The 14,815-nt window shown below is 37.8% G+C and overlaps 1 protein-coding gene across 3 annotated transcripts in view; it reads left to right on the top strand.

Annotated features, from left to right (window-relative positions):
- The window catches only part of LOC139730771 (guanine nucleotide exchange factor DBS-like), a 187,805-nt gene that overhangs the window by 157,675 nt on the left and 15,315 nt on the right, over positions 1 to 14,815 (top strand). For all 3 annotated transcript variants that reach the window (XR_011710939.1, XR_011710940.1, XM_071641633.1), the window contains exons 14-20: positions 6,512 to 6,621; positions 9,070 to 9,252; positions 9,920 to 9,989; positions 10,601 to 10,699; positions 11,534 to 11,626; positions 12,222 to 12,347; positions 13,369 to 13,572. Coding sequence is in view for 1 of the 3 variants with exons in the window: in XM_071641633.1 (XP_071497734.1) it covers positions 6,512 to 6,621; positions 9,070 to 9,252; positions 9,920 to 9,989; positions 10,601 to 10,699; positions 11,534 to 11,626; positions 12,222 to 12,347; positions 13,369 to 13,572 (885 nt within the window). In the remaining 2 variants the exon portion in view is untranslated. The remainder of the gene's footprint in view (positions 1 to 6,511; positions 6,622 to 9,069; positions 9,253 to 9,919; positions 9,990 to 10,600; positions 10,700 to 11,533; positions 11,627 to 12,221; positions 12,348 to 13,368; positions 13,573 to 14,815) is intronic.

Genomic DNA, 14,815 nt, shown 5'->3' with positions numbered 1-14,815 from the left:
CCCTTAGCTGTGAAAACTAATAAAATACATTGTAGTTACATAGTCACATGTAGGTATGCAAATAGATACATATGAAGAGAAATAATCAAATTAAAGTAAAAGTCCATGTCAGTTGTTTACCTCGATTTGCCCTTCCTCAACATACATACACGTGTATGATAGATTTGTTTGTGATTGTATTATCTAACCTAGTTTTTTGTTATTTGCTTTATTTTTGTTGCCGTAGCGCTTCACTTTCAGTGAGATTCATCCATTTTATTTGCCACCCAGTCAGGTTTGCATGCTTCCCAAACACTTTGATTTCTTTTATAATACACGATTGAAGTGATTTCATTCTCATACCACCTGAATTAATACTCCACATTTTTTATTGATCTTTTCATCATTACATTTTTCCTCACCATAAAGTTTTTTCAATTTCTGGTAAGAATAGTTTCACCATCATTACTTTATCTCGGTATGGGACGTTGTGGTATTTGGTCAATTCTTTCTGTTCTTCTAAACATGGGATTTTCAAAAGACTTAACTTTACATATTCCTTCTCATCATTTCCTAAAGAAAAATAAGAATCATTCCATGTAGTTTTGATGACTGCAGATACCATAGCAATACCTGCTGAGTCCATTTTTATTGGCTGCTCCCATTGATGCTGTATTTATTACAGGTTGCAAGTGCTAATCTTGGGCTCATAATGTCTTCCCTGTAACTTCATTGATCTGATTACCAATTTTGGCTGATTTAGGATGTAGCATCCTGAAGCATCCTAAAGCAGACAGGAAGCATTCACTTTTCCCTGATGACTTTTTGTGATTTCTGTTCCCATCTCATGGAGCATAACAATTACTTCTGTGCAAACCATTATGTTTTCCTGAAAAAAAAAAAAGAATATCAAGAAGAGACTTTTAATCTTGCTGATTCAAAGTTGATTTCATTTTGCATATTTCTTTTTTTTTCTCAATATAGCGTACAATTGGTTATAAGAAACGATACAAGCCTAGAAAAGCCTACAATAGCATGGTATTGTTTACATACATGTATGCATCCTGGCATTACCAGAGCATGAAATGACAACCAGGTTTAGTCGGCAGTCAGTCATGTTCTCATTTTTTTTTCTTTTCTTCTTTTCCGAGGAACTTTATCTTAACCCTACCCATGCCAGGGACTATGGACACTGTGTACAATTATTCACAAGGGGTTTTGTGTGCCAATGGGCACCGCAGGCATGCAAAGGCTTAATGCTACTTGGTGGAGGGAGAGTCAGTCTTATAATGTATTCTGTGGACCATGGCAAGATTATCAAGTGTATTGATGTTAAATATTGCATATATTGTGTTGGGACTTCTTTGTAAATTCTTTAATTTTTTCTTTGATTTCAAACCAAGTTGTTTGAAGGTACAGAATGAAAGCAGGAAGATTTTGAAAGTCTGTTATAAATTGGTTAATATCTGGTCAGCACCATTAGGATTTATGGTATCAGGAGTAAAAGTGCATTGTTGCTAGAAAAAAGAAATAGGACCCAGAATTCTGCAAAGCAATGACTAGCATTACACAACTCTATTTAGCTTTAAAGTGATTATTTGAAGGCAAAGCAAAAGAGTGAATTCTGATTTCCAGCTTTAATTCATTCTGTCACCATGTTGTGAATAGTGAGTCTTATGGCAAATTGGCATTGTAACCTTTAATAATTTGCATTGTTGGAAAAGTTCACAATCTTAACGGGGATGTTGTGACCCCACGTCAAGTTAAGTGAGGTCATGTAAGGCAAGAGAGAGAAAGGGAACATAAAGGCATATCCCCACTCTGTACAAGAATTTCACTTTGTCACTCTCTGGCCCAGTAGCGTCACAAGTGGCCATGACACCCCCAGATTGTCCCTATTAAGGTGCTGAGAGGGGTGCGTGACTCTCCGGAGAGGGCGGATGGTGATTCAGACCCGGGCAGGAACTTTTCCCACTCTGTCCAGGTAGTCCCCCTGCGTCCAAACGGAGATGAGTTGACCCTCTCCTAATTCCCATGATCCCATGCCTGTGGTTTCCGTGGTGATACATGGCATGGTGCACTCCTGAGACCTTCTGCTTTCCCATTTCCTTTTTCCCTCCAAAATGATGAGTAGACATCTAGTATACATCCTGGGATAAACAAGCTCCTTATTTTTATCCTACCTGTAACTTAGCTTGATATGCCTTGGAATGATGGTGAGTTACAATGGTGACATCATTATGAAGGCTGAGGTGTGTAATTATAAAGGCTTTGAATGAAGGACTTGAGCATAAACGACCTGAAGTAATTCAAGGGATTAAGATTTAAAGTGTAATTGAATGTAAGTTGAAGCTTTGTAAGTAATCACTGGTGATTCTTCAGTGTTTTTGAGTACAAGTCATGATAAAAAAAAAAATCATGGGCCTTACAGGGTGCTTTTTTTTTAATGTATTTGGGTGCGATTTGAACCCTAAGCCTCCTGATTGCCAGACAAGTGTCATATCCACTAGACTATCAAACTGTCATCCAATAGCCAGTCATGGTTCTTATCCCATATAGCAGCAGGTAATGTGGACCATACTGATTAGAGCAGACGAAACCTGTTGACGTGTTTATTTGATTGGTGTTACAGATGAGATCACACTCAGTAGAGACAGAAGATTTTAGGAAATTCAGGAGTGAATGGCTTAAATCTAGTGGATGGCTTCTTGTGGAAATACCAGGATGCGACAAAGGAATTATGAGCTTAGGTGGTGTATAAATAAATACTTTCCAAGCCATCATCAATTATGCGTTTAGGAAGAAAAATAGGGAGAAGTTGAAACTGAGAGATTGAAGGGGAAATTATTCATTTCATCTGTGGCTGACCTCTAGTTTGACTCTTAATTCTTAATCCAAGAGTGCCACAATTAAATACTACATTGAGATATGCATGCATTTGTTAAAATTCCTTGCTGTTTTGTTGTCATTCTTTTAAAGTGATGAGGAAGATTCAAATTATGACATTGACTCTGTGGCCTTATCCATGAACTCTTGTGGCATCATGCGACACCATTCTCACTGACCCTCTTATAAGACACATACATCTCTTACCAAAGCCTCCTTGTGAAAGTGATACAGGACACTGTTGCCATGGAAATGGTAATCCATAGTGAAGAATGTTTCAGTGGACTAACCACTGATGCCTGTTCTTCCTTTATTCAAACAAATAAAAAAAAAAACTTTGAATGATGTGTGTCACAGCTGATAAGGGATTCCTTCACTCTCACATTCATTCCTCATCATTATTTTACTTTTTTTCGGGGGGGGGGGGGGGGTGGTGAGGAGGAGGAGGGAAGGGGTAGGGGGAGACAATTCACAACACTGAAACAAGAATTTTGAAATTAGGAAACAGGCAATAATGTATTAATCTGTGGTAAGTCGTGGCATTGCCAAGTATTGTATGTTGTTGCCAATGCTGAATAGTCCTTGTCTTGGGGTCTGTCTGCTAAAATAGAAATTAAATTCTAGTTTTGTATGGTGAAATATTGTGAATTTAGCCATTAATTTGATGTGTATTTCTTGTTAAGAGTGCCCTAGTGATGGAGGGTATGATTTATCACATTCTAACTCCTGCCATCTACTGTTCTTTTTTTCTTGTTTTGTTTCTCCTAAAGTTTGCTTAACTTTATAGTAACTCTTAAACTTCATAATTCTCTGGTTTGAAAGTGTTGTGCATTAACTTAGGAGAAAGAAAATGAGGGAGTTTGGATCATTTTATACCACCCTCTTTATTTTATCTCTGGTTTTATTTTCCACAGTGAACTTGTTTGCTCTGCATGGCAATACCATGTCGGTTTGATGCCACTAAGATACAATGTTTCATTTTTAGTATATTTTTTTTTCCGTAATAAGTTTGTCCTACCTTCTTTAAACATCAGAAGTTAGTCTGCTCTAAATATGTGTTAAAGAACACTTCATACCAGTTTTTGCTTCATTTTTCTTGCAATGTTTTCAAGCTTATCAGGTTTTGTAATCCGATTGAAGTTCCCTCTCTTAACATGAAATGACATCACTCGCTGCTTTGCACATTAACATACTTGCTATACATAGTGTGACCCTATAATAGAGAACTCCTTTGCCATTGAGTGTGCGAATGTTCACAGTTTACATGACAACTACTCTACTGATAACGGATCAGAGTATATATTTATACATCATATATATTTAGTGATAGTTTAAGTCCCCCCCCTCCACATTCAATCTTCTATAACTCTCCTTGTTCTTGTCTACCAGGGAAGTCACTAATTTTAATGAGTGACTAAAATCACCTGGGGAGATACGACCTTGTGCAGATATAAACTCTAATGGATGATTACAGAAAGGGAGAGAGAGAGAGAGAGAGAGAGAGAAAAAAAAAAAGAAAAAAGAAGTGTTCAGAAAAGGCAAGGAGCTAGATAACTTGATATCAAGTCCTATGGTCTATTCTTTGGATATGAAAGACAATAATGCCACCAGCTACGCTCACAAAGGTCAAATCGAGTTGCATGCTTCAGGACATGTCTACGATGTGACGTAGATGCTTAGCGATTTTTAGTTGCAAATCGTTTGAAGCCTTTAAAGAATATTTAAATGACCAATTTTTTCAGGGTGAAATCTATTATTGTATTTATAGACCAGATCATACAACTTTGTGGTTTATAATGAGATAGTCTGAAATCACACAGCTCCCCTGAACCCCTTCCAACCTCATCAAAGATATACATGTTAATGAATTCTGCGTAGAAAGTAAAGATGGTAGACCTGCTGATGTAGAAATATGTTTTATGCAATCAATGATGCAGTGTCTATCATTTTAGCGAAAATGAAAAAATTTGACCCAACTGAAATTTAGTTCATTGATAACTTGAGAGGGCATTGTTCAAACTCATTCTCTGGAAAAACAGATTTGATTATCACATAGAGAGATTCTGTTATTATGCCAGGATTATGGCACTATGTAAGAAGCACGAGTTCTGGCAGGAATTAACTCAGAGATATGTTGGCTTGATATTGAAGGTTTAATAGTAGTGTATCGAGAATTGCGCCACTACCTGGTGTCACTATTCATCAAACTCAGACGAGAGAAAAAAACACGAAATCGCAGACTGATAAAGATTAGAACAACCAAAGCGAAGACAGAAAAACAGTGAACAGCTTGCCTACGGAGAAGGAAGAATGTAATCACATTTTAACGAAGGGAAGGCCAACTTTCAAGAGTTTGCAAACAAAGAAGAAAAGAAGCAGGTCTCTTGCATACACCTACTCTCAATTCGGACACCTCACTTTTCTTCTCTTTCTTTTTTAAAACACCGTCGGGGGGCAGTGCATTATGGGAAGGAAAGGATACGAGCCGTGATAGATGCTATCAAGTTTTTATTGCCAAGTGACTCAGAATCAGGTCTATTCTAGTCTCCTGTGAGACGAGAAAGTTGGCAGTAAAAGAGAGAGTGGCTTGCTGTATATCCTCTGTAATGATGCAAGGCGTTGATGGGGGTGGAAAGTACAACCCTGTACCTGCACTGGCCTCACGAGGGCGACAAACCATGTGATGATACTTTTTCTCTCACTACCTGAGAATTCATAATGAAGATTTTCCTGCCATTCATCTATCTGGAGCAGGCGGACCAGAGATGATGGCTGCAACAGATGGCATGATTCGCCAGCAGATTAGCTTTAAAATCTCTCAAACAAAATCATTTGTGTAGATGATGATGATGTCATCATAGCGTCACTGTGATGTCATAAAGAAATAAAAGTGAGAGGCCAAACATACAAAGGGTCAAAGTCAGCCAGGGTAGTCTGTCTAGTCTAGATGTTTGTGGAGCTCTAGGTCAGTAGCCATTAATTTAAAACCCCAGAGACAAGTTTGTGCCCCTTCCCTTGTGTCTTTAAACATTTCACCGCTGATAAAATAAGTTTAAAGGAGTGGATCAAAGGTTTTCTTGTGAAAATATGGAGTGATGCAAAATAAAGCAGTGGTTATTAACCTGTTGAAGACAAGTCCCGAGTATTCTTGGGTAGGTGTCTATGGGAAATTCATGTTGAAGGGAAATCTGCATGTTGTAGCAAAATCAGCCCATGCTCAGTGGGTTAAAAAACATTCTTTATAAAGTAATAGTTTATTTCAAAGGGTTCGCTGAAGATGGTTGTTAGCATATCTCTACTGTCATATGTCAATCCTTTTCTTTCAGTCGTACCCATTTCATGACAAAGACTTCATAGTTTACTTACCTCTACATCTTCATTAGGCGTAGGGTCTTTTATGCACCTCTTTTTTTTTCTTTGTCTGTTTTATTTTCAATGCCTCTCCCCCACCCCCTCTGTCTCTGTATTAGTGCATGATGTTTTGAATTGGGAAAATTAAGGGACTTGTGTGCAGTTTTGCATGTACAAATTTGATGTAAGTTGCCATGGGTACATCCATTTCCTAATGGTCTGCCAAGTTTTTACAGAGATGTTGACATTGTCGGGTTCTCATCTTGAATTCATTTCTCATTCGTAAATTTCTCAGTTGGACCGTAAAATTGAAATCATCCGTGACGAGTCGCAAACCATCTGCTACGGCAGCGACAATGAGTTCCAGGACGAGACAGACTGTAACTCACTCAGCTACAAGCGCAGGTAGGAATTATGGGAGCATCGCCATGGCAACAGTGTTGCTGTTTGTTAATTGCAAAGGTGTGGATGGGAAATGCCATTGTCAAGTTATGTTTTCTAAATATGTCAACACAGAGCCCAAAACCTTGCATCTAATAATGTTTCATCGTCAATACCATCTTCCAATGTAGCACAAAAAGAACAGCCTGAATTTGGTCTACAACAAATGTCAAAGTAAACGAAGGTATTGGATATATGAAGAGTTTGTTCGCAAAAACCGGTAAGTCCATATTTGACAAATGGAGATATTTGCGATTAAAGGTCAAGAAAAATAAAGAGAATAATAAGAAAATGTTTGCTTCTTTTGACCATAACTTCAAAAATGTACCTTTATATGTAGTGAGCAATATATCATTTAAATGGTATTATCTTGTACTTTATGACAGAGACCGTACTTCAAAATCTTCAAAAATGGACTTATCGGTTTTTGCAAACAAACTCTTCATATAGTTACATCGTAATGGGCTGTGACTGCTCTCTGGATCATGGCATTTCACAAAACTGGCTTTCAAGAATACACAACAGAGGGCAGATCAATATATCTCTGTCACAATTATTTATTTGCAAGGATCCTTGCTTTAGCCAAAGACTCATGTAACCAAGATTGATTAATTTTAGCTTTCAAATGTTCCCAACTTCAAGGAAAGTAGGAGCCACACCTCATGTTGACTTTGATTTATTTAGAACTAATCCATTAATTAAATTGCTAAAGTTCAATAATATACAAGTTAGGTGTAATATCTTCAAAAGTAGCTGTCCTATATGTACAAATGAATTGGCAATACAATTTGTACATGCTGGCATGAGAGATAGTGTACACGTGATGCATGTACATGTATGTGTGAAGTTGTTTGGGTGTCTTTGTGTTATTGTAGATTACCAGTGACAAAAAAAAGGAAAGCAGAAAATATTTTCTGTGTGTTATTTCCTACGACTTGTCCTCAACTTTCCTTGTCTGCCCCGACCGTTGTCCACTTAGATTCCTCATGAAAATGGGGGTGTGTCCAAAGACGCTCGCACATCACCCCGACAACAACTTTCATCAGTTCGTGCTTGAGAAGAACAACTCAAACTCCTTTAGGTCACTTGCTCAGTTTAAGCTGAGGTCAGTCCTGTTTGTGCATGCCTCAGGCACGCTGGAATCATGTGATCATATCATGTGACGAAATCATGCGGAAGCCTGCTGTCATGTGATCAAAATGTTATGAATATTCATGAGCATGTATTCAATACATGACCTAATATCACAAGGAGGCAGAGTATGCAGAAACCTTAAGATATATTTCTTTTCATTTTTTTGAACATTTCTGCATGTTTTTGTAGGTAGATATATTTTTTTCCCTCTTTTTTTTTTTAGGTTTGTGGTCAGATGTCTTTACGGAAACCATTAAATAAGGAGAGCGGTTTTATCAACAGTAGCTTGTCCCGTTTTGATGTAAAGAATGCAAAGTTTGCCATGCATGTATTGTATATTTCAATGTAGACACAGCATGGTTTTACAGACGATGGCAGGTCTTATTTCATGTGTGCTTTTTGATCTAATTCTGCATTACAGTTTCCATGCTTACAAGTTTAGCATAATGCTTGTATTATCCTTTCTGAGCATACCCTCTTTTGCAGCCAGTGGTTTGCAAGTTAAGTTTATTTATGTTTGCAACTATACAAACCAAAGCAAGGGAGCAATCTTATTTGTATTGTAAGGTTTTTCTGGCAGCATTTATTGTTTGATGCTCATGAAACATTTCATTAAGCACTAAAAAAAGAAGAAGAAGAAATCAGCCTTGTGTGGCTGTCCTACACACAAGCCTTATGTCAGAAATTTATCTTTTGCTGCCGAGTTGGTCCCTATTTGCTGCTACATGCATGTCTGATTTCCTTGTAGTTTTTTTTTTTTTATTTGTCCTGCATATTGGTGAAGACAGTATTAAGGCTGAACTACTGCACCTTAGTAATGATATGCATGAGGTGGCCTTGTCTTCGTTTGTTTGTGTGTTTGTTTGTTCTTTTGTTGTCTTGCTCCATCTCTAGTGAATGCATCTCTCTTCACAATGATGTTGTAGAGTCCTGGCATTCCAACATTCACTAGATGAAAACCTCCTTCAATGACTGCCAACGTGGATAAGATTTGATAGAAATCCAAAAATGAACAAAGAATATCTCATGAGAAGGGGCAGGTTTAGTTGATTGTTTTTCTTGAGGCTACCTTGACTGGAAGTGCCATTTCCATCAGAACCATGTTTTAACCTGTTGAAGATGAGTCCCAAGAATACTCGGGCAGGTGCATGTGGGAAATGTGTCTTATAGCAGAATCAGCTCATCTTCAACGGGTTTAGGGAAAAACAGCAAAAACAATATCAACAGCAATTTATGTTTCTTATCTTGAATACTCTTAACGTGTTGCCATGACTACAGGCATGTCATCAAGGAGCTGATTGAGACGGAGAAGATCTACGTGAAGGAGCTGGAGGCGGTGCTGACTGGTTACATCAAGGAGATGGACAACCCGGACTTCGCTGATCACATTCCCACCTCACTGAAGGGCAAGGCAGATGTGCTCTTCGCCAACTGGGAGCAACTCTACAACTTCCACAAAAGGTTTGGCGGATGATGATGTTGTTGCTCTTCTGTGAAATGGATAAATGACTTATTTGTGGAGATGAAAGAGAACAGAGAATGTCCTTATAACGTTTGTAGCTTTGATACTGAAGGAAAAGGGTGATGGTGGTGATGGTGATGGTGATGATGATGGTGATGGTGATGATGGTGATGGTGATGGTGATGGTGATGGTGATGGTGGTGATGGTGATGATGATGATGGTGGTGGTGATGATGATGATGGTGGTCATGTTGATGATGGTATTGATGATGATGGTGATGATGATGATAGTGATCTTAATGATGATGATGATGAAGATGATTCAGGAAATAGGAGAAAGGTGACAGCAGGGATACTGGTCTCAGTTTCTTACAAGTAGTAATTCACTCTTCAAGATATGTATCAGTTTAATCTTGAAATTCCATTTGAGTTGTCATCCTTTCAGTGAAAGATGAGGTTATGTTTCATTTTGTATTATATCATGAAAATCACCAAATAATCTCTGCAATGTCTCTGAATGATAAAGATGATTTGGAACTGGAATTTTTGCAGGTTTGCACTCAGAACAAATATTGATGATAGAATAGGAATGAGTGTAACTCAGGTGATAAAAGCCCTATCTTTTGTTGATTATAATAAGTGCAGTTTGTTTCGCATTTTCCACAGCAAATTTCTTGTCGAGCTGGAAAATTACAGAAATACCCCAACTCTGGTTGGAAAGTGCTTTGTAGATATGGTGAGTACTTTTCTTTGTTAAATGTGTACTTTGTAATTATGTTCTGTATTACATATATTTTTGTTTGAATGAAGTAAATTGATTTTTTTAATATTTTGCCACTTATTACGTACTTGCCAATTGTCCCTGTCTAATAGGGACATTCCCTACTTTTGGCAGTCTAGAATGCCATCTTTGAACTGTTTATTTAAATCTGTTCCTATTTTTGTTTTCTGCATGTAATAATGCATAGGAAATTCAAGAGTGTCCCTGTTTCTTAAAGATAGTACTGGTACTCCAAATTGTCCCTATTCTGAGTTTTTAAAGTTGGCAAATATGTGATCATGGCATGGTCAGTAGATTTTGCTCTTCTTGATGTGAAAGTGAAACATGATGAGAAATATGTGCAGTACCCCTGGATTTTAGAACAAATTTGATTGAAATTGTTTCTGTGCACTTCTTCTTCATATATGTATGTAGATGACAGTGAAAATCATGGTAAAAAATTGATCTCCATAAAAGATGCCATGTACTAGAATGACACTAGATATCATTATAATTGTACTTATCTTGGACTAGTTTTGATGACTTTTGTTTTTCCTTTTGGCCACTTTCCTGTTTCACCCTATCAGAAAGATGAATTGGACAGTCTGTACAGCCACTATTGCCAAAACAAGCCCAGGTCTGAGCTTCTTAGGAGAGAATGTGGACAGAACAACACTTTCTTTCAAGTAAGTCACTTCTCTCATGAAATTTGTTAAAATTCTACTGTTGATTTAAAATATCCTTTTAAAAAAATAGTCTGTGATATTACCTTGTCAAAGTAGTTGTTACATATAGAAATTGGATGTCAAAACATGTGCTGTTAATCAATCTAATTGTTTTAATGATTCCGGCCTGTTTGTTCCCTTTGTGATGAGTATGCTTGTATTGATGACATGTTTATGTTTTTTTCTCTCTCCCTCTCCATCTCTCTATTGTCAATGACCTGGCTCCACTTTCTCCCTCTCCCTCTGTGCATATTTATCTATCTATCTGTCTATCTATCTATCTATCTATCTATCTATCTATCTATCTATCTGTCTGTCTATCTATCTGTCTATCTATCTATCTATCCATCTATCCATCCATCTATCTGTCTATCTATCTATCTATCTACTTATCTATCCATCTATCTATCTGTCTGTGTATCTGTCTGTCTGTCGATCTACTTATCTATCTACCTATATATATCTTTCTATCTGTCTATCTATCTATCTATCTATCTATCTACCGATCTATCTACCTATCTACCTATCTATCTACCTATCTATCTACAATATCTATCTATCTATCTGTTTTTGTATCTGTCAATCTATTAATTTCTCTCTGTATATATCTCCTCTATATGTCTACATATCTTTCATCTTTCTTTCTTTTACGCTGTCTATCTGTTTACTTCTGAGTGGCTCCTTCTATTTCTCCCCTATCCTATCTCTCTCTCTCTCTTTCTCTGTCTGTCCGTGTGTCTGTCTCTCTGTCTGTCTGTCTCTGTCTGTTTGTTGCATCATATTTCCTTTTCCCAGGAATGTCAGAAGCTGCTGGGTCACAAGTTACCCCTCAGTGCATACCTCCTGAAACCAGTCCAAAGGATAACCAAGTATCAGCTTCTTCTCAAGGTATTCTTGAAAAGACAAACACTGAAAAAAAAAATTGAAACAAAAAACCCAAGAAAAAAAAAACCAAGAAAAAATGAAAACAAACAAGGAAACAAACAAATGCTGAAACTTAGTAGAACACTACAAGTCATTGTATTCTATGATTTTTTTTCCTTGACTCCTATTTTCTGTCATCATGATGTTTGTTACCATAAATGTGTTTAGAGATAAATTTGTACAAAATTGTTACACTAATAATTTTCTATGTGTAAGATTATGTAAAAAGAAAGAAAATCAATTACTGGTACTCAAAAGAAAAAAAAAAAAAAAGATGACAATGCAAGGAGCCCAGCTTTCTAAAGATAAATGTGTTCAAGTGAAAAACAAATATTTCTGAGATGAGGTATATATTCTTGCATATATTCATACCGTGGAATGAGTGTATGATTGTGTCTTGTTGTTTGCAGTTACTTGGATGTACCTGAATGCAACAATCAAAGGTTGCAAGCTATTTACTATACTCATGCAGTTGTATGTTTAACTGAATCTGATATTTTTGTGAAGCAGCTACAGCATTTCATCCGCACTATCTTTCCGGTGTCTTGCCTGCGTACAGGAGATGTTGAGATATTCGTCGTTAGAGAAAGGAGCGGAAGACTTGCAAGCTGCACTGGACTGCATGCTAACAGTACTCAAATATGTCAATGACTCCATGCATCAAGTGGCTATCACAGGTTACGATGTAAGTCAAACTTTTGAACTAATGATTCTTGTGTCGAGTTGTCTTTTGCTGCGACTGATTGACACGTTACCCTTAACCCTTTAGCAACTGAGGATTCCATTCATAATGGGCTATTGTTCCCTTACTGGATGAAGGGACAGCAATATTGCTCTCATTTTGACAACTTTCAGAATTGTGCAAAATAACATACTGCATGTTTAATTTTATCTTAATGTAAGTTATGTTTATTTGAAAGCCTAACAGTACAGTTAAATCTCTCTATAGCGGCCACCCAAGGGAGACAAAAAAAGTGACCGCTATAGACAGGTCATCCAACTTTGTGTGCATTGCTGACATGTACATGAATCATCGTTGTATACATCTATAAGTAATCGCATGTACATGTATGTGTGTATGCATGCACATGTGTGTTTCATGCATTGAACAATGCCGGTGTTTATGAAATTGTTGCACATCAGCATGTGTACAGTCGTTAAGAACGCTAAACACTAATGCATTATTATGACCGAAGAAGTGATGAATGCAGCAATGGCGAATAATACTGGCGATCACTAAACGTTGCCCATGAATGACTGGCACGGCTACAAAGCAGAAAAACACGCTGAATTATCGGCTCTTTGGCCGCTATAGACAGGTTAAAATCTACCGCGGGAAACAAAATTTGTGGCCACTGGCTGCGTTAGAAAGGTGGCCGCTATACACAGGGTCTTTAATAGGGTTTTTCTCTTGGGGGGATTTTTCAGTGGCCGCTATAGACAGGTGGCCGCTAAGGCAGGTTTGACTGTATTTAGACCTTACCAAGAAACTGGTGTGTCACAGAAGTAATTCTGACATACTTTTGTTGACCTTTGACTACTTTCATATTACATAATTACATATTCAACATGAAAGCAATGAAAATGGTAAAGCTCCTTCCCCCTTCTGCTCCCTCCTTACTTCTCCTCCTTCCCTCCTACTCCTCTCCTGCCCCCCCCCCCCCTCCATCCCTCCCTTCCTCTCACATCCCTCCTCCTGTATCCAGGGTAAGCTGTCAGACCTTGGCAAGCTAATGATGCAGGGTCCCCTCCACATGTGGACGGAGCACAAGAGCCGACACAACCTGAAAGACATCCGGCAGAAGCGCATGCAGCGCCATGTCTTCCTCTATGAGAAGGCCGTTCTCTTCTGCAAGAGGAGAGGGGACATTCGCGACAAGACGTTCTATGCCTACAAAAACAGTATTGCAGTATGTGAAAAGCTTCAGTATTTTTCTCTCTCCTCACCACTGTACTTCATTCAACATTTATTGTGTCACTCTTCTTTAGGACTATGTCTTGTCAAAATTATTTCCTTGGCCTGATACAGCAGTTTTCTTCTGCTGTATCTACTAATCTTTAAGATCTTTTTGTTTCGGGAGTTGTAAATCTGATTCTCAGTTTGAAACCTTGAAATTGTGGTTGTTCACCCATGGGTCTCTTAACCTGCTGAGGACGGACTGATGTTGCTACAACACATATTTCCCATAGACACTTGCCCGAGTATAGGCCCTACTTTGGACTCGTCCTCAACGGGTTAAATGATGCAGGATTTGTGTATTATGATGAAGTGCAGCAGGTCAAGGAGGCTTTCGTTGGGTCTGTGCATAAAACTATAACTTTTAACCCTATTCTAACTGGGCTATTTGAGACCAAGTTTTTGCTGGGGGGGGGGGGGGGGGTCAATTTGACCCCCCCTTCAGATCTCGGCCGTCTCGTCCTCAACGGGTTAAATGATGCAGGATTTGTGTATTATGATGAAGTGCAGCAGGTCAAGGAGGCTTTTGTTGGGTCTGTGCATAAAACTATAACTTTTAACCCTATTCTAACTGGGCTATTTGAGACCAAGTTTTTGCTGGGGGGGGGGGGGGGGGGGGTCAATTTGACCCCCCCTTCAGATCTCGGCCGCCGATCGCACGATCGCCGCAAAATTTTGCCTGAAGATAGAGCCGGATGTCAACTACAAGATTACATGGTCATACAAAAGAAAAATATTGGCTTTCTATTTTTAGTAAATTAATTATGCAAATTTACGCATGAAATCATATTTTCATTTATAATTCCATTAAAATGACTGAAGGATCCCTAAATTTTTGTGTCAGAGTTCCTCAAGACACATCAAACAATTTTCTTGTAAAAAAATAGTGAAATCAAAATCAATTTCTTTTGATTTTTATTGTTTTGTTAATTCCTTATGTATTTTATTGTTTTTTCGACCTTTTGTTTTCTATTTTTTTTTGCCAAAATTTGTTGCAGGCACTTTTTCAAGCTTATCTACATTAGAATTGATTAATTTCAATGGTTTAAAGTTGAAATAATCTAATTTATATTAATTTAACAAAAAAACACAATTTGCATTGGATTTGCACATGATATCATGAATTTGAGCTGTTTTTGGGTTGACATGCATATGCAATTCATTACGTAACTTCAGAACAGTGTACCCGGACGTCG

This window comes from Diadema antillarum, unplaced genomic scaffold (genome assembly GCF_040938485.1).
Source record: "Diadema antillarum isolate AM-2024a unplaced genomic scaffold, OU_Dant_1.0 seq00000333_RagTag, whole genome shotgun sequence".
Lineage (NCBI taxonomy): Eukaryota > Metazoa > Echinodermata > Echinoidea > Diadematoida > Diadematidae > Diadema > Diadema antillarum.
The sequence above is the reverse complement of the archived record's forward strand: the minus strand, read 5'-3'. Positions and strand labels throughout refer to the sequence as shown.